Source organism: Cygnus atratus, chromosome 3 (genome assembly GCF_013377495.2).
Source record: "Cygnus atratus isolate AKBS03 ecotype Queensland, Australia chromosome 3, CAtr_DNAZoo_HiC_assembly, whole genome shotgun sequence".
NCBI classification, from domain to species: domain Eukaryota; kingdom Metazoa; phylum Chordata; class Aves; order Anseriformes; family Anatidae; genus Cygnus; species Cygnus atratus.
The window spans coordinates 72,116,200-72,137,318 of record NC_066364.1 but is presented as its reverse complement, the minus strand read 5'-3'; the positions used below and the strand labels follow the sequence as shown (position 1 = coordinate 72,137,318).

Sequence of the window (21,119 nt, the reverse complement as noted above, 5' to 3'; positions counted from 1 at the left end):
GTAATGGGGGTGGACTAAGGGCGGGGGGGGGAGTAGGTGAGGGGCTAAGGCAAGGAGAGTGTGGATTTTGGTTTCCTCTTCTGTTTAAAACACTCAATTTAAACATTTTCCTGCTGGTTGAAGACCAGGAGCTCTGCCTTGGAGCAGACCAGATTTCTCCATTGCACCTCATGGTTGCTCCCGTGTGCACCTGCATGTGCAGCTCATGCAGAGTAAAGAATGGGAATCTGCTTGAAGCTATAGAGCTGATTCCTTGTCTGCTGGGCTCCATGAAAGTCCTCCCCCTCATTTGGGAGGATCAGGGAAGACAATGCTGGGCAGAAAATCTTTATATGCTTTTTGTAATAATAAGCTATTCTAAGAGTTCTTCCTGTGGGCATTTAGTAACATTCCCTCTCTGACCTCCAATTGTTTCATGTTCCTAATCAGTGCAAGTTTGCAGCAGAGCTCCTGTCCTCGAGTTTTTCCTCATAATTACTTGTAGCTGCTGCAGGGGATGGAGTAGACAACCAAACCAAATGACTAGTGAAGCTAGATGCATACTGAAGCACTGGGATAGCCTGTGTCAGGACCCGTGCAATTGTCAGCACCTGATTTTTTTGGAAAACCTCCTAGGCAGCTTCACAGCTGATATAGTAGGTATCGTCCTGGGTTTCGAATCTGTGGTCCCTGAATCATGTGTGGTACAGAGGGCTTTTGAGTAGTCCAGGGAAGATAACAGACCTGCTTTTCTTAGTTACCTGTGGGCTTAATTAGGTATATGGAAAATGTTTGAGATGCACCTAGTAAATGTAGTATGATAATCTGAAAAGGAAGAAAGTTGTTCTTGTAAGTCATTAGTTCATGGACAGATATGGCCTGGAGTAAACTAGCCATCAGGCAGTGTTTAGCCTTATTTTACCATGACTTTTTTTGGAAATGCTTTCCCCCATCTTTTATGCAGTGCACCGATTCATTATGCAGCCAGTTGGTCTTTGGAATGGTGGTTGTGGCTTGCGCTGCTTCTCTTGCTTTTGATTTGTATTGGAGTTTACTACACTTTTATCACATCTTCCTATAAGAATAAAGGAATGGAACTTGTAGGTTTTCTTGGTTTGTGTTGCCGTGATGCATAGGTTAAAGAAGATGACTAATGCTTCAAAGAGGAACAGTTCTGTTGCCCTTTAAAGTAGGTTACGTACTTACATTGCCTACTTTTTGTACTTTATTTTGTAATTGTTGTACTTTTTGAGTCAATACATAAATATGCTTTCAGTCGCATTCTGAAACAGGCGTTTTATGGTTAACCTAGTAAGTAGATGTTTCAGTGTACTATCAAGAGTAGTTAAGTGAGCTAAAGAAATTTACTAACAAAATCCATGCAAGGACAGAAGAACAGCCTCAACTGTTTTAATGACTCATTCTCTCAAAACATCAAAGTAGCAGGTCTCAGAAAACTCTGTGTGTTTCCCTTCCTCTGGTAAATGTTTTCCACATAACTAGTTAGCCTTGGAGATGTTCTCTATTTAGTTACTTGCTCTTGAAGTGCAGGCACTGAGGCAGTTCAGATTCAAGCACCAAAGGGGGGCAAGAAGCCGTCTACTCTCACAAAGGGTAGGTGCCGTTATGTGCAGCGGGGTGAAAGTTTTGTTTGTTTGTTTGTTTGTTTTCTTTCAGGGTAGAAAAACTAGAAATTCTCAGGTAGACAAAGAATCCTTTTTAGGCATTTGAAGGCACGCCTTTCCCTACAGCCAGACTCTCCTGGAGCTAGTTGTAACCCACTGAAAGGGAACTCCCTTCCAGCCGGGGTGAGAGATTTCATGTTTGTTTGTTTTTATTCTCCCTTCCTTTGCATTAATTGTGCGGCAGTGTTAGTGGAGGAGTTGGTTTGTAAGACAAGAGCCCCCATGACGTGGGTGCATGTGAATTAACCAGCTTAGTCATGATATTCTAGCTCCAAAACCTCATGAAAGGGGGTGGGGAAGACTAGAAATCTTCCTTACACTAGAAATCTTGGACCACCCCTGCTTGGGAGCAAGACATTTTTTTTTTCTTTATTTTTTTCCCCCTATATAGCCTGACTGGTGTACAAAGAGGAGGCTTGCACTGGTTAGCTGCGCTGTGGAGGAGGCAAAGAGAATGTGTATGAGTGACCTTGTGCTGTTAGGCCACTGCAGGAAGTTTTTGGTAATAAATTTCTGTGGCAGATTGTGGAAGTAAGCTGGTGGCGTGATGCAAGAGCAGTGCAAACTGACATTGCTAGTCATTGCTTGAGAGCCACAGGGAGAAGGGAGGCTGGGAAGAAAGGAAAAGAAAGAGGGGAAAGATTAGGGAAAGAAAAGCATTTAAAACTGAAAGGTTGGCGGGTGGTGTTTACTGTATTTAATACAGAAGCATTCAGTGACTGCTTTGTGTTCCTGCAGTGACTGCAGGAGCACAGCAGCAACAAATGGGCATGTGAGGTGAGGAGTAGGGACATACTTCTGCAGGGTTTATACAGACAAAAATCCTGCTCTTGTGAAGCCTGCAGGATCCAAGTACGTACCGAAGTACTCGTGTCCATACTTCTTTGGAATATATTGGAGACTGAAAATACGAAGAGCTTTATGTATGTGGCATACCAGTATAGTGAGATTCCTGATGTATTATTCATTTTGTTCAAATTCTTAGGAAAAGACAAAACAAAGCACTTGAAGGGAGATTACTTTGAAGTTGTTGTTTTTTGTGTTTTTTTTTTTCCTCGGGTAAAGTTGGCTTTTTCTTCAAGAGGACCTCACAATCATCATCTGTACATGTTTATTTCAGGCAAGAGGCTTAATGACAGTCGAGATCAAAAAAGAGACTCCTGTCTGACCGTCATTCTTTCTGTCATAGCTAGGGTTCCTAGCTAAGCAGAAGACAAACAAAAACCTGTCACAAACTTCTTTTCCTGTGGTTGTTTTCTGCCCTAGGATGTGATTGTAGATTCTGTAAAGGTTTGCAGATTGGTGGGTTTTTATTATTCAATTTTGCTGTGTTTTGGAGAGTGGAGGGCTTTTGTTATTTTTTTTAAAACAAAACCTACTCTCTTGGAAAGATGTTGTGTATGTTTGTCACAAGGCAGCTCTTAGTAGAGCAAGTCTGGGAGCTTAGCCATGTATTTGTTTCCCCACTTCCCTGTCTCTACATCTCTCTCGCTGGGATGTGAACATCTTTGGCTGTCATTGGGAAATCCGTTTCCAACCAGCGATATCCTTGCTGTAACGCGTGGCAGCTTGGGTCTCTGAGCATTGCTTTGATGCATAATAGCAGGCATTGAGTAATAGGTACTCCTGCCACCGTAGTAGTAATCTGCTTTGATTAGGAGTAAACAGAAGGACTGACAACTCAGTCATTTATCTGTACCTTAAACGTGTTTTTATCATATTAAAGTAATGTTATTTGAATAGAGATTGTTTATTAGCCTGGCTGTAACACTGTTAGATGAAATTCATTCATGTCACTAATGCCTGTTCTCCAGCGTACAGCACGATGTCATCCAAAAGCTTCAGGCAATTAACTGAGCTAACGATGACTGAAAAAGTAGAAGACTTGTTCCTGCCTGTTCTCTGTTTTCATTTCCCAGTTGAGGCCAGTGGGGGACATAAACTGAAAGGGTTTCAGACATGTTTCAAGGGCCAGCCTGGTTTTGATCTTCCCTGAGGTGCATGAGGATGTGCGGAGCTCTGGGGTTTACCTCAAGCCAGGAGAGCATCTCAGGTGTCTCATCCTTCCAGCAGAGATGTATGCCCCGAGAAGGGGGTGCTTTTCTCTGAGCAGAGAACAGCCCCTCGCATTGGACCTTTGCTTCAGTGCAGAAGTTTTGTGGTAGCTTTGTCAGGAAACATTGTCCCTTACCACCTTCCCCTCTTCATCGTGACAGACGGTTCTCATTCGTCCTGTGATCTCCCTAGGCCTTCCCAGGGGGTTCCTCAAGGAGAGGCACTGCTTTTAGGCACCCTCTTCCTGCCCCCATCCCTCCCTTGCTTAATCATTTCATCAACTAAAGCATGTGCAGATGTACTTCCTATTAATAACTCCTCTTGGCTCTGCACACTTTGCCAGCCACCCCCCTTATCTTTAGCCTGGGGATGGCAGTTCTTCATCCAGCCTGAGCTATTGGCTCTGCTCTGAATGATTGATACACTCCTGGCAAATGTAAAATGCATCTGTTGTAGCAGGACACACAACTGCTACTCCTGACAAGTTAAAAGGATGATGCATAAGGTGTACGTGCAGCAGACCTGCTTCCAGATGTCTTGTCCAAGCTGCTTTCTGGTCTATAATTGTGCAGTTTTTAGAGGCTCCTCTCTTTATGCATTTCATTTAATTGATTCGCAATTGCTGCTTTTGTAACTGTCTGCCACTTAACTCGTGTTTTTAGATGGCACTTCTTTTTCATTTGTTTGTTTATTTGCTTGGTAAAGCACCGTACTGAATAGTAATGTAACTCTCAACAGAAAAATAAAGAATTTTTCTGTCTGATGTAGTTCAATCTCCATTTCATTGTGGGGCAACGACAGTGTAGCTTACAATCAAGAGAAGGTACGTGTCAGAGATTCTTGTACTGGACAGTCTCAGCTGGCAGAAGCATATCAGTAGAGAAGGTGTGAATAGAATTAAGGAAGTTTAATAAAACAGAGGAAAGCTTTAAATCGAACCTTTCAACATTCAACTTTTGAACATGGCTATGTTTCTCTGGCCGTTTCTGGGGCTTGGGACAATGTTAGATTCATGTGTGTCCATGTTTTTGGTTCCAGCAACCAAATTAAAATGCAGCCTTTCCATTTACTGTGGTACTATTTGGATCAAGACCCTAGTCCTGGTCACCTTGAACAGGACAGGGGGTCCAGTCCTGACACAGCTGTAGCCAGAGCTGGCATCAGTGTTTTCTCGCAGTTGTCTGAAATGGGCACATCACCTTGGAAAGAGCTTTCCCAGGCAGTAGCTATTCTGCTGGGAAGATGCTGAAGTCTGCTGGGTGTGCAGACTGCCTCAGACAACAGTCCCCACTGAACGGATGAGTTTGAGGACTGGTGCCTGCTCTGCCTACACCCTGACGGGGAGAATGCGCTGGGTCTGCGACACCTCTGGCTCTTTGCTCGGGACTGTCGTTGGGTTACTGGCCTGAGTGGTCAGACTGAGTACAAAATGCAGTCACTGGCTGTGCTGTCGCCCATATTGCATGTAAGATGTCCTGAGAGCACGGCAGTTTGAGCCTGTCCAGCCAGGAGCCAAGTGATGCTGATGTGGAGTGAGGTCTGATTTGTTGTCAGTGCTTCCACAGGTTTTCAGCTGGCAGAACTCCTAGGCAGGAGTATGAGGACCAGTGCATAGTGCAAATAGGCCTGTTTGTTTTTCCTACGAGCTTGTTTCATTCTTCATGTAATGTTGTATTGAAAACCATAAATGCTAATTTTACATGTATCTTGATAATACATTTTTAACTTTAAATTTGTAATTTTCAAATAAGTGAAACTCCTCAATATCACTGTGGAACATTTCTACTCCCTCCCTCCTTCCATGCCATCTCTTTATCTCCCTTTTCTCCCCTGCCTCCCCTGCCTTGCCCTTTTTTTGCCCTGTGGTGTTGAGGCAACTGATGCTTTTCAACACATTAATAATTTGTGGCTTTGCATATACTTTGTACATTCATTTATGTCTTGTTCTTTATTTTAGAGATGGTGATGTTATTGGAATGGTGGTCAGGCACCGATTGCACCCTCTACACTGATCCAGAGAGTTACCACAAGTATGGGAAGGAGAATGCCATTGTAATTCTTAATCACAATTTCGAAATTGACTTTCTCTGTGGTTGGAACTTCTGTGAAAGATTCGGAGTCCTTGGGGTGAGTTTTGATTAGTGTTAAAACAGCTTCCTCTTCTTGGGTGTGGGGAAAAAAACACACAAATTCTTTGTGTTTTTGTGAGTGTTGTGGTTTAACCCTGGCATGCAGCTAAGCACCACACAGCTGTTTGTTTGCTCCTCACACAAAGTAAAAACAAAGCAAGGTAAAAGTAAGGTAAAAGTGCAAGAACTTATAGGTTGAGAAAAGGCACTTTACTCGGTGCCAAAGGTAAAGCAAAAGAAGGAATTCATTCACTACTTCCCATCAGCAGGCACCTGTTCAGCTGTTGCCAGCAAAGCAGGGCTCATCATGGGTAACAGTTACTTGGGAAGACAAACACAGTTCCTCTGAACATGCTTCTACCCTCCTCCTTTCCCCAAGCTGTTACTGTTCAGCACAATGCCCCATGACGTGGGACATCCCTCTGGCCAGCCCGGGCTGTCCTGGCTGTGTCCCCCCCAGCTCCTGGTGCACCCCCAGCCTCCTTGCTGGCAGAGCAGTGCCAGGAGCAGATGAGTCCTGGGCTCTGTGTGAGCACGGCTCTGCAGCAAGTGAAACATCCTAAATCCAGAACAGAGCAACATGCCAGCTACAGTCAAGAAAATTAACTCTATCCCAGCTAAAACTGTGACAGTAAGTTAACAGATCTCCGTTCAAATTTCATGCTGTCGTCAGGACTTAGAGATGTGAACCTAAGTCAGTGCAGTGGAATTACATGGAATACTGGGTTAGGGTTGTTTGGGCATTCATAGAAATGTTAAAAGTATTGCAGTTACAGCTGATGAAGGAGGTAGTTTTAGCCTGTAGAGGCTTTACAGTTGTTTCTTTCAGTGTGCTTGCTAGGTACCTATATGGTTGATAGTGCTGCAGAAGGATGAGCTACTTGTGATACTTTCCCAGTAAATTGTAGAATTCGTTTGCCTTCTCTAGAGTTGTCTTCCAAATCCACCAAAACCATAGCTAGAGCTTGAATGATGTAGTTTCTGTTGTTTCTCGGAATGAAATGGCTGCCATCTAAAGTGAAAGCACTAACCAAGTGCTAACTAGTAAAGAGTGGGAGGATGGGTTATCCACAATTGAATATACTCTTACGTTAAGCTAGGAGTATGGGTGCATGTGTGTTTGATTTTTCTTGGTTCCCCGGTTAGTTCATGGAGATCATTCTGGTACCTCTCCTAAGCTGGTTTGATTTAATTCTGTGATGCTGATGACATTTTCTGCTGACAAGAGACTAAGAAAACAGTTTCACCCTCCAAAGAAAGCAGACTAATACCTCATTTTGGCAGTCTTCTACAGTATCCTCTTCTAACCTTGCTACTGAATGCTGTCAAAAGTCCTGAACTTGTGTGAACCTATGACTTCTTGTGGCCTTTCCTTTTGGCTCTTTGCATTTGCTGGATATTTAGGCACCGCTTGAATCCCTTTCAAATTAGTTGTGAACGTCTGCTTTAAAACAAACAAGTTCCACAAAGATGAAAAAAAAACCACACCACCACCAGCAAAAATAAACAATAACAACAAAAACAAAACAACCTTAAAACTGGAGGGAAATAAACCAAAGGACTGCAGGTCCAGCATATCAGTGAAATGGCCGTTGGCTCCTCATTACTGTGGAACAATTTTACTGTCATGTCTAGGCCTCAAGTACAGAGCTGGAAAATATCATCAAAGACAGCAATAGATGTAGGGAAATGTGTTCGTGGCAGACAGATGTATGTGCCAAAAGCATTCTCCTTTCTATATGCTCATTATACGGTGGTTCATTAGTATAGTCTGTCTAATTTTATAGGTCTAACAATGACAGTCCTCTAGATAAAGCTGTACTGTAGAAGGTCAGGAGCTTCTTCAGAAAGCAGCATTGTGGAAAATTAAAGGACTGTTTCTGTACAAACTAATAGGGGCCTACAGGGTCAGAAATCTCTTGTTTTATGTTAGTGTTGTGTGGTTGGATTGAATTTCATTAGCTTTAATTATTTTTAATAGTTTTCCCAAGTTAATCGGGATTATGTTTTAATTTTGTGTATTGTTCCCTACACATAAGAAGACCACTGCATAAAAACATTAACTATTGCACAATTACTGTGCTGCACTAACTGAAAACAATGCTGTCTTTAGATGCTGAGTTATTACTCAGTTTATATCTTTGCTAATCTTAGGGATCGTTTAGGAACTGATATATCTTTTTGTAATTACTTCTTAAAACTATTTCGGTCTTGATTAATGTACTGTGGTTTTACTTTCCAGAAACTGTTCCAGGAGGAAATGGTTCCCATGTGCTCTTACTTGCGTAGATGTCTTAACACAGGAAAGCAGTATATTTCCCTGTTGGGGTAACCAGTCAAGGTTCATCATAAGCCATCAAAAGAAACAAAAAAGCCCAACACCCCCTTCCCCAGCTGTCATCCTAGATTTGTTTCCTTACAGGATTTACTGTACTGGCATACTGGTGCTTGGTTTGGTGCAGCACAGGAGTGGATGGATGCCTGGCGGTGCAGGGTATAGCTTGGTGTGACTTTGTGCTGTCTTACACCAGCTTGTGTAATTGTATTGTGCAATACTGCAGGATTTGGTGTGGCAGCACAATTAAGAATGTAAAAGCCGTTATGCTGAAGGCTCGTCTTGCACTGTCTTGAACAGAGGCCAGAAGCAAATGTTTGAGAGAGAGTTGCAAGAACAAGGCGAGCATACAGAGAAATTTTAAAGGGCTGTCCGAGCCCCTAGCAATTTGTGGCTCGGGGACTTTGTGAGCTAATGGTGTTTTATATTTAATGTGGTTTAGTTTTACACTGCAAAGTGTCTATGCAAACTTTTTAGGCATTTATCAACATCCCGCTAAGCTAATTATGTACTCGCTGCTGTTGAAAGGGAAATTTTGCCCATGCCATCCTATCTTCTGCATCTGTTCTGGTGTTTGTCTGACCGGTATTAGCACATTTCAGGCACCTCTTCTCTTTCTCGTGCCATACCTAGTTCTATGAAAGAAAGGAAAGATGACTGGGGAGGGTGAAGAGAGAGAAGACGAAGACAATTCATGGCTGAAGGAGTGGAACTGATTGCGTTTAGCTGCAGAAGGCGGACGGAATGGCTTTGTTGTGATATCCAGCAGTACCCTACAGCCATGGCAGATGATGGCCATGCTGTTAATGATATTGTAAGTGTGCGCCCAAACTCTGTTTTACACCTTGAACTTCTTCTGTTAAATGAAGCCACTAATTCTAGGGTTTGGTGGTGCTGTGCTTGGTTGTTTTGTTATTGTTTTTTTTTTGAGTTTGAGGGAGTAGGTAAAAAAAAAAATATATATCTGCCATTTCTGACATTTATTTTACTTTTACATTTTTATCATACTTTTGGATATGATCTTTTATGATACTTTTGGAGCACCCATTCAAAATGCTAGGAGGTACTGGCTCGACAGTGCTGAGTGAGAGCCAGAGATCTATTCGTTTACAGTGGAGAAGGAGAAAACCCCATCAAGAAGCAATTCTGTGCTCTGTTTTTCTCTTGCAAGTTATTCTAGGCATAGATTGTCTTGCCAGTTGCAGTTGGGCTCCATGTAGCTGAAGCTGCTGGTGTGTGTTTGCAGCACCAAACCATAGAAGATCTTTGGTGGTTGCTAGAAATTAGAAGGAAGCAAACTTCACAAAGCCTACAAGTCAACAGGGATTTCAAACAAAACTATGAATCACTTGCATCTGTATTCCACTTGTGTTGTTAGTGAAGGGATCTTCCTCCTTCATTTTCACCCCGACAGCCATCAGCCACACTTACCTGCCTCCTTGCCCTGCCAGAGCTCAGTGATGTGTGCAGGAGCATGTAGCCCCAAAGCAGGGAATAGAATATGGGGGATGCTCAATGTCAAGTCAGCATCATCTGCTATGGGACAGGCTTCCATTTCTTAATAAAACGCACCAGGAGGAGCATGACTGTGACGTAGTGAGTGCTCTGCTTTTCCATGCTGTGCTGGCACAATGGCTGGGGCTGACTCTGGTGAGCCTGGGCTTTGCCTGCTTGTGTTGACAGGTCCCTGTGCTGTGCTGCACCCTTCAGTTTTCTTGACTGTGATATTCGACCTAGGTCCTGTATCGGCATTTAAACGCATCAGTAACAATAAGTTTTTCAAGGTGTGTGCCAAGCAGCCCTTTGAAAACAGGCCTGCTGGAAACAAGAAGTTTCAATCAAGAAACAGGCATTTTCTGAGGAAGGAGATGTTGTTCAGGACTTAAACCAAAAGCACACTAGTACACTCCCTGCCAGGACTCACTGTTACCCTTCTGGTTCAGTGCTAGATATAACGAAGCAGTGCTAAAATAGCTTTTTAATCAGTTTAGTAACCCTTTTCCTGAGATGAAGATATTTATATGAGCAAAAATTGCCTCCACTTTAAAGCTAAGTCTACTGGTTCATCTGTTCATTTTCCATTGAACACAGGTAATGCTAAGCATATGTAATCATTTTAAACCCTAATTATCTGTTCCATATGCCAGAAAAAAAAAAAAATAAATAAAAAGTTATTTATATTGAAGCTTGCTGTTGGAAGAACTGAACATTGCCTTAAAAAAAGGTGTGAGAAGAGTCTTCTGCTAGATTACTGCTTGGAACTGATAGATATGTGAATACTGATTACTTCCAATGCTCATTCATTTGTATATTTCAGTATATTAATAGGAGTTGTATGATTGTTCAGGTAGGCAGATAAAAACACGTTATTACTTGTATTTAGTACAGCATCTTAACATATGCTTGGGTGTTACATCCACTGAAATATTGCTTTGTTACCTTTCCAACGTGGAAAAGTTTTTGTTTGTTTGTTTTCTTTTTTCTTCAAATTGAAGCATTAAAAATTAGGAGCCTAGTTACATTTACGGAATCATGGCTTTGAGGCACTAAAGAAATGTATCTTTTCATCTCGATGTCCCTGAGACTACAATATGAAAGGGTGCGAAAGAGAGCAAACAGAATTACCAAAAGTATGTCAGTGTCGAGGGCAGCCTGTAGAGCAAGTAATTTATGAGATAAATTGCTGCTGCTAATGGTTTGCAGCTACAATAAATTTGTTTTGAAACTGGAACAAATTTTGGTAGACATCCTCAGCTTACAGGTTGATTCTGTGCTGTTTGTTCATTCTGTGATTAAGAGGTGTTGAGTAACTGAGGCTGGAAACAAAAATCAGGATTTTCTTTCTGTGACAGTAAAGCTATGTGAACACATCTAAAGTGAGTTTTAAATTTATTTTTTATGCAATGTTAGTACAGTCATTCATGCAGGGAAAATTTCATGGGTATTCCCATCTGAACAAATGTAGTCAAAAGAAATTAACCTGGATTAAAATGCTCTTACTGTAGATAAGCCATTCCCATCCAGCAATGATTTTGTAAGATGTCTGTTGGAATTACACAATTCTGAGCACTGAAAATATTTAACTTCCTTCAGGAAGGCAGCTTACATTTCATTAAAAAAGCAATGATTTACTCAATTTATTCTGTTGAGCAAGCTGAATTTAAGGACTACAGGTGACTGTCATATATTCTCCAAAGTTCTCCGGTAAAGGAAGAGTCAGTGGCAGAAATAACTACAGCTGTGTTCTTCCCCCCTTGTACTCGGGCAGGAGCTGTGCACGTGTAGACAGCTGAAACCGAACAGATTGCAGCTCTAGTTATTGTAGTGAGGCGGTAGCTTCTGAGAGGCCTGATGTATTCCTCCCACATGAGGAGTCTTACCCGTGCAGTGACGGGAGAGTTTCCTTCCTCCCATTAGCTCTGTGTCATCAGCCTGCCTTCTACTGCGACAGTAGGTGGGGTGCGCGAAATACAGCCTAAGGTAATTTGGTTTCTTTTTATGTTCATCTAAGGAGACGTGCACTCACGTGTCTGAAAAGCATTTTTAAATTTCAAAATGAATAGGAGTCTGCCCTGGGGGAGAGCTCAAACATCAGCTCTGCTTTTGTGGCTGTACCTGCACCCTGTGACACCGTAGCTCGCATCTGGCCTGTCTCTCCTTCACCGGGGAAAGAAAACAGTGTTGGTAACGTCTCTCCTGCCCCATGTTTAACTCATACACTTTTTAAAATATGCAAAGCATTAGAAGAAAGATGATGGTGAAGTATTTACTTCAGCTTGTTTTTGGGCTAGGATTCCAGTGTTTTAAAGTCTGGAGGTAGGACAGTTAGATTAGCTTGTCTTTCCTGACGCTGTGCTGTGGAGGCCTCGTGTGTCCTATGCAGAGCACGATGCTGCTTGTTTATGGCATGCCTTGTGATGCTGAACACCTACTGTAAATAAACTTTAAGAGCGTGGTGCTTTTGTTTTGGGGTGGGGTGTTGGGGCTGAGGTGTGACACTGCTGCTGTTTTCCTAAAGAATTGGTGGCTTCCCCTGGGATTCCTTCCAGCTGGGGCTGCTGGCAAAAGGCCGGCCTGCTTGGGACTGAGGTGTGGGTTGCAGTTCCCTAAGGTTCTGGTCGTCATCCCCCAGCTGGAGACACTACATCTGCTGGGGTTTTGGGGGCAAATCATAGGCCAAGGTGTCTTCCTCAGCCTTGCATGGGAGAGAGGGATGACAGAGCTTCTGGACTGGTGTGTGCATTTTGAATGGAAGTTGTACATGGCCTATAACAAAAAGTGCTCCCTGGAGACTTCTTTTAAAAGTATATGCCAGAATTCAGAGCTTAGATTTATTTTGAAAATACAAAAATAACTTGTCTCAAGAGTAACAGAGAAAAGAAAAAAGCAGTAGTGTGGGGAGAAAAATAAATTGAGGTTTAAGAGAGGTAGTGGGAGGAGAGCTGGTCTCTGTCGCCAGCCTGGGGAGCTGGAAGAGGAGGCTGGGCTCAGCACTGCTGCTGTCGTGCAGTAGAGATTCATGTCCAGGAGAAACTGAAATGGCAAAAAGAGTGCCTCAGCTGCTCCCTGTGGGAGAGCAGGGCCTGGGGTCCCGGCCTAGGGCCATCACTGAAGTTCTCCAAATGGCTGAGAGAGTGCACTTTATTGCAAAGTGGTAAGTTGTTTGACAGTAGTAATTCCTGCATTCTTAGAAATGGAACTGTCTCATGTCTTTTTCTGCTCTGCTTCTGTATAACAGCCACTTGTGAAGCTATTTATGTGCACTTGCCTTCCAGTCTTATGAGCTTTTAGATAGCTTAATTATTTAAGGTATTTTCCTTCTCAAGGAAAGAAAGCAGATGAGAGAAACGAGCTGAGATAAAGAAGTAGGTCAAGTCTCTTCTCCTAGTAACCAAATGAACAACAGCAACCAAAAAATAAAAGGAAATAATTCCTGCTGCTGATAATTTCTATCAGTAAATAATTTCTTCTAGTCAGATGCAATGTCTTGGAACCCATCTGTGGAGCACTGGCATGGAACAGCTTATAATGATATCAGGGATAGAAACTGGACTGTAATTGCTCCATCTATCCTCTAGGAAAATGTCACCATCTTTCAGGGATACTGAAATGATTTTTGTGTATACACACGCAAGCATACCATTTTATTCACAAAATAGCAAAGTGAAAGGTAAGACAGCTCACCAAGGCACAGTGGCTTGGAAGATAGGAAATGAGCAAGTCATGTTCTTGTGCCCAAAGGGACATCAGTCTGAGGTAACTGTGGGACTGAGTTCTGGAGTTAGATTTGAGATTTGGAACAAGTTGAACGCTTGAAAAGCCATAGACTTCTTATGGAGAGTCTGGACAAATCAACTCAGCGTCTGTCACACCTGTGAGACAGAAACAGTACTTATTTTATTCCAGAAGGATGCTCTGAACAGAAGCTTACTAGTGTATTTCTGCCCTTCCATAAACAAGTCTGAACGGAAACAAAGTATTTTTATTTCTCCTGTTATTTCTAGTGTTGCTTAAGGTTTCCTCCATTGGTAAAGCATGTGTGAAACAGGTGTATGCATCAATATGCTGTTGTGCAGCAAAGGCTCTGTGAATCTGTTTCTCATTCAGAATGGTTTTCTTGTCATGATGAGGTGTCCTGGCTTTGGGAAGAGGCAAGGTTCATTGCACAGGGTCTGGTTAAGAATTTAATTTTATGTGGTTTGAGTCTTTTGCATGGATTCCTCCGCATTTGAAGGAATTTGGCTAGTGTTTTGGGTTTCAGGGTTTGGGCAGGATTGGCATACGTACATACATGTATGTATTTCATACCAAAAGTCTTCTGTCATACAGATACTGGGATCAGATTTGACTATTGTGTCATGCAAGGATAACTTCCTTGTTTTGCTTTTGTACTGGTTTTAAAACTGGGACAGCTCAGTAAATGAATCAAGATGTAAATGTCTAACTTTGCATGTGTCATGTCCGTACAAAACCCAGTAAGTGGTGTGATTCCGCCTTACTTCCTTTCACTCTGTCTTGCAGAGTTCCAAAGTGCTGGCGAAGAAGGAGCTCTCCTACATGCCTATCATTGGCTGGATGTGGTATTTCCTAGAGATAGTCTTCTGCAAGCGTAAGTGGGAGGAAGATCGGAAAACAGTCATGCAGAAGTTGCTGAATCTCCGGGACTACCCAGAAAACTTTTGGGTGAGTGATGACTAATGAGTGTTGTGGGAGGTGTTGTAGTGCTTGGCGGGATGAAGGCGTATGCAATACGTGATAGTCACCAGGTTGCTCCTGAGAACTTTGATTCATGAACCTCCTGGCAGCATCGGGAGAATATTATCTGAGAGTTGAGTTCTGTCTGGAATTTCCAATGTAATTGTCTGTACCGCCTGTTTGCTAACTCTATAGTATGGAGCTCCGTGGATGTTACTTCAAAAATTCCTACACTGCGATCAACTCAATAGTTGAGTTTGCAGGATTTGCAGTCCTCTAAATGTAGGAGCTGTAGAGGGGTAGATGCAGGTGTTCATGGCAGTGTAACGGATCCATGTGACAATACTGTTTGGAAACACATCAGCTGTTTTCTTCTTGCATTTCCCTGTGATATTGCCATTCCTGTGAAGGTGCTAGGTCAGACATGGCCCAGTAAAAGTGAAAGCTGCAGAGCAGTGTCTGGTCAGAGAAGTGGCCCTGGGGGTCATTGGCTATGTTAGAGAAGTTTGGTGTCACCTTTCAGTAACAAGGAAGTGCTATTTTTTGCACTACTATGATTTTAAAGTGTTGAGTCTGTTCTAGTCTGGGAATGAAAAGCCTTTGAATCTTTAATTTCCTCAGTAATCAGAAGAATCCTAGTTCTGATGGTGAGAGGGAGATTAAGCAGCCTCACAAGGGCCTACAGAAACTGTTTGCTTAAAGAGGTGGTTTCCTAGTGTACGTGCTATCTCTCTCCTTCTCTGAAACAGAACTTCGTTATTGTTGATTTCAGTGAGCCCTAAGCAATCAAAACTAAGCTCTGTTTGGTTACCGCTTAAATGATTTCTAGGTAGGAGGCTGTCAGCAGATGGAGAATTCTTAGTTTCTAATCCCACTTTCTCACAGGGATTTGCCTGTGCTCTGTGACTCTTAAAAAATGCTGAATTCCTTTTCGTGAACATAGGCAGTTCAGTACTAATGGGTAATCGCAAATTACCACCATTCTTTATTTACTGCTGCGGAGTATTACTGAGAAGGAGTTATACATGTATTGAGAGATCCAGTTGCAGGTGTACAGCTGGATTTATTCCAGTGTGGTGTTTTAATCTGCACTCATTTGTTGACATAATTTCAAAAGGTACAGCAGTAGTTAGAAAGTGAGAGCATGCTAGCTGGTTTAGGAGGATTTTCTTACCAGTTTCTTTATGTTTCATCTGACTGTTTAACACTATGCACGTGGTACATGAGTAAAAATGCTCTTAGACGGGCTGGATCTGAAGCTGGCTACTTGGACAGTTTTCTTTAGGTTCTCTGTGGGCTAAATTCTTGTTGTGGGTTATTGAGAGTTAGCTGATGTTATTTGGTACTGCTCTCTGATGTGATAGTTTGCATTCAGGTCTGGCAGAAAGCAGCTGAGCAAGTGATAAATCTCCAAAGATCTGTGCTCTCCGCTGCCTGCCACTGCCAAAATTGTAATTGTTCAAGTCAGAGCAGTTGTGCTGTGTAGCTCATAAGGGACTGAGACCTACTGTTGTCCTGCATCTACTGCCCTACGTTTGTTACCAGCTCAGTCTTTGGCATCAAAGTTAGTGTCTGCTGTTGCTTATGGTCCTCATGTCGTAGTGAAAGCAGATGAGCCAACAAGGCATTTCCTAGAAATGTGTTCAGTTCAGACACAACTTTTAGATACTGAAGCACCTCAGCATCAGTAAGAGATTTGCAACAAGGAGAATGTTCTGTGAGTCTTCTGTCATCTCTTTAGAGATGGAGTGACTCATTTAGAGAAATCAAGTCATTCAGACTTCAGTAGAAGAGCAGGTGTTAAAGCCCAAAGCCTAGACTTCAAACCACAGGACGGCAAGTTGTATGAGTGGGGGCAATTGAGAGTTTTTTGTTTGTTATTTCTTATTTTTCAATAGTTCCAGGGTAATTAAATTACCAGCATATGTATGTGGCTATACCTGTCCTTGCTAGGGGTGTTCATTTGGGCCATGCTGATGGGAATTAGAGAGGACTCTGGTCAGGCATATGTAGAAAACCTGAGCTGTTTTCTAACTGAAATTCTCTCTTGTTTTAGTTCCTGATTCATTGTGAGGGTACAAGGTTCACAGAACAGAAGCACCAGATTAGCATGCAGGTGGCTGAAGCCAAAGGCCTGCCCAAGCTCAAATATCACCTTCTGCCACGAACGAAAGGATTTGCTGTCACCGTGCAGTGTTTGAGAAATGTAGGTAAGGAAAGTCACAAGGAGCAGTGCTAAATGGCTATTTCATGTAACTGCTGTCGCTTTGCCGTGCTCTTCTTTTCCCCATAGTGTGTGTCCTAGAAGAAAAGCCCTGGAATCTTTTCTGAGCTTTCTTCTACTGGTCTGTCAAAATTAAAGGTTAGGTTTGACTAGCGAAATTCATGGGCAGCTTGATTAATTTCTTATGTTTGCTTCCTTTTCTGTTACTGTATTGGGGGATCCCAAGTTACAGGTTTCCTACCTATTCCCAAATGATAATATTTCTTAGTATATACTGTATTACTAAGAAATACTATTCCCAGTGAAGCCAATACATCACTTTATTACTTCAGAGAATCTAAGAAAGTGTCTTAAATGTTTAGTTGTGGTAAATATAAGTAACATTTTTTATCAAAAAATACTCTGCTTTAAATTTCTGTGTAGATGTACTCTAAGTTTCTTAGTAGCCTTTGCAGAGTAGAGGGCAGTAAACCATTTCTGAAGATATATGTAGGAGAAGTTTATAAATTAATTACGGAATATGAGTAAATTTTTCCTTGTTAATGTTGTTCTGTACCCCTCACCCTCCTTCTGGTTACCTGAAATAGATTTACCAGCTCTAGAGTGCCATCAGTAAGAACATGGCACTCTAGGCCATTCCTTTAAAGTGATCTTCTTTGACTAATAAAATCCAGCTAAGTCTTCTGCTCTGTACTTCATGAACGAAGGAAAGACAGTGCTAAGTAGCTATAGCGTTACACTTTGGGGTTTGGTGGATTTATGTGCTGTTAGAAGGCTGATATATAAGAACGGCAAAGTAGTGGTTTAGAAGAAAATGTTCTAGCATGACTGAAGTTAATGTCAAAACTCCTTTTTGTCTTTGAAGACATGTTTTCATCTGGCTTATCTGGGGTAGCTGCTGTAAAAAAAAGTTTTGCAGTCAGCTGTCTTGCTGTCTGTCATGTCTCTTTTTTGTATCTTCTCACAAGTCAGGTAGATGATATCACTGTTGTAGCTTGTCAGGCATCACTGATTTCCCACCCCCCAAAATGGACAGCATAGCTTGGACCTCTTCTGACATGTGAAAAAGATGGAAGTTACGTGTAGCATCCAGAGCAGCTCCCTGAAGGGCACAGTTTAACCTTCCCTTTTGAGTAAGGGCAAATGTTTTGCTGAGGAGGAGGGGAGACAGACCTGAGGCACTGAGAAGATGAGTCAGAACTCTCTGACCTCCAATGCCCTGAGCTGGAGTCAGGGACAAGTGATTTTAGTGGTGTTTTTTTCCTTGTCACTACTCAATGTAAAACAAACAAAACATGGTGTGACTGCAGACAGGTAGCTGATTTATGGGAAAGTATTTCAAAAGGAAACAATTTCAGGGATCTCAAGTGCCATTTATAAAGAGGTTTGGGCATTCATGCGATAAACTACAATAGCACTTCTTAGGATCCTAAATGTTTTGTATACTGTCAGGAAACTAAAAAGACTTAGATCCCTAAATTACCTACTTAGGAGAAGTGTTTGTTACTACCTCAAACCAGAGCCAGTCACTTGTTAAACCAAACGGGGTAAGGCTAATAACAAGGTAGTACTTCACTGTGAGGGTTCAAGAAGCACAAAGTCATAATTTTTCATAGGTAGTTGCTGCTGAAACTGTGTAATTAAACCCAGCCAAGAGACCTCTGAGGGAAGCAGCTGATGATCCCAGATAATAATTGCAAGTTCTGTGGGTATGCTGATTCTTAAAGGAATACATCTAATATTTTTAAAAATTGTTCTGATGTTTTTATTGGTGATCATCTCTACCAGTTCCGTAGTAACAGACGCAGTACCCAGGAACTTCATTTCTAGAGGTTGTGTGCTGTCTTAATAAATTGCTGTTAGGTTGTAGTGTAGAATTTGCTACTTGTGCTTCTCATGGAAGCAAATGAAAACATAGATCTGTTTCTAAAACACCTATCCATTACTCCCAGTGCAAATAAATGTCATAAATATTGTAAAAGTTGTATTTAACTGTTATTACTGTTGACTGCTTGTATATCAGACAGTGCCTTTCAGCTGTTTTTATTTAGTTAAGGCGTATATTAAAAATATAACTCTTGAAGGATTGCAGATAATTCCAAGTTGTCAACTTCTTCCAATTGTGCATGCATGGAAATTGCTGTCCTAGAGGAAACACAGAAGAACAAATTCCAGAGTGACGTTTTCATGGAGGCCAATATGACTGTGTATGGGGGTTTGATTGTTTTTTGTTGTTGTTGTTTTTTTTCTCATGAGCTGAATTTCAGTCCTGGATTTCTTCAATGTTTAGTGGAGGTCCTAATCCTACCTGAGCAAGCTACCAATTTTGAGCAGATGGATGGTCTTTGGCCAGAGCAATGAAATGTTAAAAGATTGTGCCAGAATGGCTGTCATACTGGCAGTACGGTGAATTCCACCTTCTCTTCCTCATGCATCTCCTGAGTCTTCACTGCAGATCATTGTGTGCTAGTATGAAGCCATATGTAGGCATACTCAGAGCTTGCAGGTTGATTTGTCGGATGTTTGTGCAGGCATAGTCCACTGTGCCCACAAAATAATGGATAAAATTCAGTTCAAGAGGCCAGTTAAAAAATAACAGTACAAAACAAACAAAAAAAACCTCTCTAAATATGTAATTCAAAGACTTCTTAAGCATTAAGTAGAGACTAAGAAAGCAAATTCCAATTTCTTAAGTATGTAGTTCTTTGTCAGAATTCTATGCAGGGAACCAAAAGCAAAGGGTAGAGTTTATTTGTGTGTGTATGTTGTTTGTTTTTTTTGGTCAGAAAATAGTGATTTCAATGGAAAAATGTTTCTTTCAATTGTGATGTGTTCTAAGCCTCTGAAAAGACTTCAGAAAAATGAATTATCTTTGTTTTTTAATGAAAAAAGTTGTTTTAAGATAATTTCTCTGAGAAATGTATTATTTCATAATTAGAGCAAAACTTCTGAAGAACTGCCCAAACTAGTCTGAGAATAAGACAGTTGGAAGGTTTTGAAGATACTGTGGTTTTTTTTTTACTTGATTTAGAATGTGGAATTTCTGGACTCTTAAGCTTTTGGATGAGAAAATCGTGAGCTGTCTAGTTGTAATTGAGCACAAATCCATATATAATTGTATGTATATGCATAAAAATACCTAAAATATATAATATGTACAAAATGCGTGTTTAATGAAAAACAATGTCAGTAGGTCATGCAGTGTAGTAGTGCTGCTTTGGCTGTGGAAGCTTTCTGGTAAATTTTAATCCTGTGCAGTCTTTTCTTTGACACGTCCTCCATTGTTCTTTTCCTGCACTTTCAAAATAGAAAAGCTTAGGTCTTCAGTTACTTTATACCCAAATATAATAGGGGTCTATTTACTCCTGCATATGTTGTTATCTTGGATTTGGCACTGCTTTGCCAGCAAAAGATTTCAGTGTGATACAAAAAAGAACTAGACTGAACATCAAACTACAGACCAGTCACAAACTGGAAAAGGATTTGTTTAGCTGGAGTGAAGGAAAACTCTGTGTATGGCCTATGATAAGATGGAACATAAGATGTTCCTGATCAACACTGCACAACTTTTTCAGAACAAGAGAATCATTTTCTAATGTGTCTGAACAAGAACCCAAGTCATCTCAAAATTCAAATGTAGGTGTCTCCTAAAAGACAAAAGTGACAAGTGCTGGACACATCATACTTTCCTTTATTGTTTTCGTCTTGTCATTATTCTTTAATAATTTGAGATTATTCTAAGCTAACAAATTTACCTTGTACAAACCAAATTAAGCTCTTGTCTTCCCTCGATTACATTGGATCAGTAAATTAGAGTGGATTAGTAAAATCCTTATTCACTAAGAAGCTTTAAAATGGAGGTAGGTAATTTATTCAAAAAAATAAATTCCTATTTTTATTGTACAATGAAGGTAATGTGCTGGAAGCAGATTTTGGCTTATCATTTGTAGTTTTGAGCTTGAGCTAAAATCCCAACTGTAGTAGAAAAAAATAGACTTAATAGTGATGGATACAGTCTGTGTACAGTGACACAGTTTTGGCCTCTATTTTTGGGATTTCTTTGCAGCACTAAATCTGGGCTGTTCTGTTCTAGGCTATGAATTCTGCTTTGCAGTAACCAACTCTGTGGGGGAATTTCTGCTGGGCTGTATGTTGTGACCAAGCCATATCAATCTCACACTGATAAACTTCAAAAATGAAACCAAATCTGTTCTGTGTAATAGAATGCTTCCTTATGGGGGTCAAAACCTCTCACAATAAAAATTCACTGAAGTGTTCATTATTGCAAAACTCTGGAGCAGAAAATCTGAAATACAGCAAGCTGCGGGTGAAGCGCTTTAGTCAATTTTGTTATTGTTGCTGTTATTGATCTTGGAATTCATATTGTGATGCGCAATCAGTTTCAGTGCCAGGAAAATTAATTGCTCTCTGGTAATTTCCTACCGTATCAGAAACAGTCTCTTTACAGATATGTTAGAATCACAGAATGGTTTGGGTTGTAAGGGACCTTAAACATC

At 41.3% G+C, this 21,119-nt stretch overlaps 1 protein-coding gene across 5 annotated transcripts in view; it reads left to right on the top strand.

Moving 5' to 3' along the window:
• The window catches only part of AGPAT4 (1-acylglycerol-3-phosphate O-acyltransferase 4), a 78,739-nt gene that overhangs the window by 39,265 nt on the left and 18,355 nt on the right, over nt 1–21,119 (top strand). For all 5 annotated transcript variants that reach the window (XM_035538313.2, XM_035538317.2, XM_035538315.2 and 2 more), the window contains 3 exons: nt 5,677–5,846; nt 14,205–14,366; nt 16,435–16,588. In XM_035538313.2, the coding sequence (XP_035394206.1) occupies nt 5,677–5,846; nt 14,205–14,366; nt 16,435–16,588 (486 nt within the window). The remainder of the gene's footprint in view (nt 1–5,676; nt 5,847–14,204; nt 14,367–16,434; nt 16,589–21,119) is intronic.